The sequence below is a fragment of the Austrofundulus limnaeus genome, unplaced genomic scaffold (assembly GCF_001266775.1).
Source record: "Austrofundulus limnaeus strain Quisiro unplaced genomic scaffold, Austrofundulus_limnaeus-1.0 Scaffold296, whole genome shotgun sequence".
In the NCBI taxonomy this organism is placed as follows: Eukaryota; Metazoa; Chordata; class Actinopteri; order Cyprinodontiformes; family Rivulidae; genus Austrofundulus; species Austrofundulus limnaeus.
Genome location: NW_013952698.1, coordinates 296156 through 300020, shown reverse-complemented (window position 1 = coordinate 300020; position 3865 = coordinate 296156). Strand labels below are relative to the sequence as shown.

General features: G+C 39.6%; 1 protein-coding gene across 1 annotated transcript in view; it reads left to right on the top strand.

The window, feature by feature from the left end:
* Positions 1–1615: 1615 nt before the first annotated feature.
* Positions 1616–3865, top strand: part of scamp5a (secretory carrier membrane protein 5a) — a gene marked incomplete at its 5' end in the record, with an annotated part of 8604 nt that continues 6354 nt past the window's right edge. Inside the window, 3 exon segments of the mRNA XM_014021515.1 lie at positions 1616–1639; positions 2915–3010; positions 3114–3233. Of these exon segments, the coding sequence (XP_013876969.1) occupies positions 3004–3010; positions 3114–3233 (127 nt within the window).

Here is a 3865-nt window from a genome sequence, read left to right as displayed (position 1 = left end):
ACATAAATAAATACATATATATATATATATACATATATCGGCACATATAAACGGCACAATAAATAAATAAATACACTTAAAATTCACAAAATAATTTTAAGAAGCAGAACTCTACCTGACACCTGTTACCTGCAGCAGGTTGTTAAAATTGCTCTGTTAAAAAACTCATCAAATTGCCAGAAAGTCCATGTCGGACTTCACAATGGAGAAGTTCTTCCTCACACAGAGTATGAAGGGCTTCAGAAAAACCTGCCCCTGAACAGAGCTCAATAAGTTTGAACAAATGACAGAAACACAGTGTGTGGGGTTTTAACTTATGTAGATGGTGGATGTGATGAACACTTTTTCAAACACACTGTTGACATAATTAACATTGATTTGGGCTACATTGGTCTCAAGGCCCTTAAACAACATGAACAACGAGTCTGTGTTTTTGTATACTGTGTATTAAAAATATACCCTCTCATCTCAGAGTGATTCACAGTCAGGTTGTTTCAAATTTCACAGGAAACTGGAGGTTCATTACTTTCTTCACCTTCTCAGATTTACTGGGGTATAAGACATTTCTGACATGGCACAACTCATAAACCTGGTATTAAAACACACAAATCTGTTCTTATTTAGGGGAAGTTATAAGATATTCAACTGACTCGATGACATCGGGTCACTGCGTTTCTCTGTTCTTTTGGTTATCAACAGATAGGGATGTTTTATTTCCAGGACAAGATCTGCTGGGAGTAATCATTCATATTTATATAACCTACTTTTTTCTTTAGATTTTATTTCCAAGGAGTCTGACTTTCTTGGGACACTTTTTGCTTTACAAACAGCACCCCATACTTTTAAAAATGTTTTCGTTTAGCGTTTTTTTCACAGTTTCTCTTTAGACCTTGCAGCTTTTTCACTCGTTTTCAGCCTAACTCTTGTGCTTGAGTCTGACCCTAATCGTTTCATTTGAAATGTGGGCTTTTATAAGAGAGAGGTTCCAGGGCTATAACAAAAATTAAAAGATGGCCACCACAGTCAACTGACATTCAAAAACACTAACAGGGATTTAACTCTATTTTTTTATGAATATTGACCTAAAATTTGATGAGGCAGTACCTGAGATTGATTTACAACACATACATTTTGCCATAACTATTTGGAGCCATCTCTATTAGCAAGTTACATCATAAACCGCTGGATGAAATTCAATGAAAAGTCCTTAATTTTGACATGATCACAAACACCCCCCTAGAATCACAGAAGCGTTTCATATGTGCAGCCAATCAGCTCGCCTCTTATAATTTAGGGCGGGGCTTAGTGAAACATTTCCCTTTTCTGATTGGTCAGCTGTGTGGCCCGCAACAAATCCAAACCTTTTATATTTACTTTTTCGAGATCCACGGTCCTCCCGCGCGGGTACAACCCAGCAGAGGCGGTGAGAGCGTAAAAAAAAAAAAAAAAAAAAAAAGACCTCACGTCACGTGACCACCTCTGACTCCCAACCCATCATTTGAGGAATAACAGGACTTTTGTCCGAATAGCGGCCTGTTTTGGCGCTTCTCGCCGGGCGACTTGTAACGGGGGTAAAAAGCGTAGGATGCTATTTAAACGAGCGGAAGGATTTTAGCAACATTCTCGGACTGAACGGGAGGTAAGACGCTTAAATCTGTGCTTTCTTTCATTCATTGCTAGCTTGTGATGGAGACAAATGATAATAATATTAATAATAAGCGATTAATAATATACTGCTTGTTGTAAAAACCTGGAATTTCGTTATTTAACGTGAGGAAGAGGAGGGAGCACCGACGGCTCCGTGACTCAGAGGCTGAAGGACGCCTCTCCATCCTTCAGCCTGCTCACGAAGCACCGTGTCCTCCCGCTGCTGCTGCTGCATCACCCGCCTCAACACAACCTCATTTTACACAGTCCGAGCACCACTGTGCATTAAATAAACCCACACGACAGAGCGGTTCTGAGTCCGTGTGTGTACCAGGAGGGAAAAAATGTCCTTCAAACTCCACCATATACATCCACCATGATGATGCACAGCCAGGGAGGAGGATATGCTACACGTATTTTAGTCAGCTGGTTCAATAAAGTCAAATATATAAGCTGTGCCTCCCTATAACACACATTTATTCCTCCTATAAGGTACATTTAAAGGAGCGTGACAAGGCCAGACTTACACAGCGCTAATATTCTGCTTATCACAGCTGATTTAACAGATCCATGATGGGTGGATGGCCTCTCAAACAGCTTCTTTTAATGCAGTGCTATCATAATAAGTTATGTTATTGCAGGGCTGATCAATGAGGCCTATAGTGGGCCTGGTGCTACGATCCTGGCTGCTATCGTGTATGTTTTTGTCCAGAGGTGTCAAACTCATCTTCAGCAGGGCCCATGAGCATCATGGTGGCCCTCAGAGGGGCAGCTGCAATTAATTTCAACATTTCATGTTTAACTTTGACTAAAAACACATCGATCTTTGTGTCGTTGCTACGATTGAGCACTGCTAATAAGCAATAATTGAGCTACGTGGTATTTCGTGCATAGAAACAGCATTTTTAACACATCCTCTTATAAACACTATACGTGTACGACTGACTAAATGTGAAACAAATAATACAGAAATGCCATTAAAAGTAAAAGTAAGAGAGTTTTACTCACTGTTGAGATGTGATAAGTAGCTGCCATCTTGAATTCTGAACTCTCCCACTTTCTGGTGGTGAATTCCCACTGGAGGTTCCAGTACAACTTTAAGTGGGAAAATCCCACTTCCTAGTACAACTGGGCTGCAGCAAACGTGACCAGCGAAAATGCATTGGAATGGAGATTTTGCTTTGACAAACAGGAGAACAGAACTGATTACTACTGCCTTAAATACTTATTATTATTATTATTATTTTAATGTTTTCCTCTCACACAGCTGGGGTTTTAAGTCCAAAGTCCTTCATTCAGCAGGCAGCTGAAGTCTGTGCTCCAGTTTGCAGTGAAGGAGAGCACCGAGCAGCGATCATGGCTGGTAAGAGTCAACCTCTCTGCTTCCTTCAGCTCTACGTTAAAGACAAACGTCTCTCCAGAACGTCTTTATGAGTTTGGTGTTAAATTCTCCTTCTGCGTGGTAGAAAACAACTTCCCTCCCCTGCCACGGTTCATCCCCCTCAAGCCATGCTTCTACCAGGACTTCAATGAAATCCCAGACCAGCGGCGCACCATGTGTAAACGGCTCTACTACCTCTGGCTCTGTGAGTCTTCCTGCAGGCAAAGGCCTGCTTCTTCTAGTATTTTAGCCTGAGTTGAGTTGATAGTATTTACATGGCTCAGTTTTATCAGGACAATAAGTGTTTTTTTTTTGTATTTATTGAGTGTTGAGTTATTCTTTGTAAGGATACCCGTCATTTAACCAGAGTTTTAACAATTTACTGTTTCATTCTTATTGTTCCATCTACTACTCATAGCTTGTGGTGAAGTAAGAATAAAAAAGTCTCAATGCTGAATATTCAAGTGACATGTTATTATAGTACAAATAATCACAGTACTAAATATCTAAAAACTTTAGGGCAAACATTATTATTATTTAATACTGCAAGAAACTGCTTTTAATCCGTAATACAGAATAAACATTATTTCAGTTAAAATAATAAAAATCAGTAATAAATAATCTAAATATAAATCATAGAATATAACAGCATATATCAGGTATGCAGTGAACAGTGAGACTGACCCTTCAGAAAGGCTTAAAAGATGCTTTTTAAAAGTTTTTTTAAGAAAAATGTTTCAACCAAAAGTAAATTTTAAGCCATCCATCCATCCATTTTCTTCCGCCTATCCGGGGTCGGGTCGCTGAGGCAGCAGCTTCAGAAGGGAGGCCCAGACC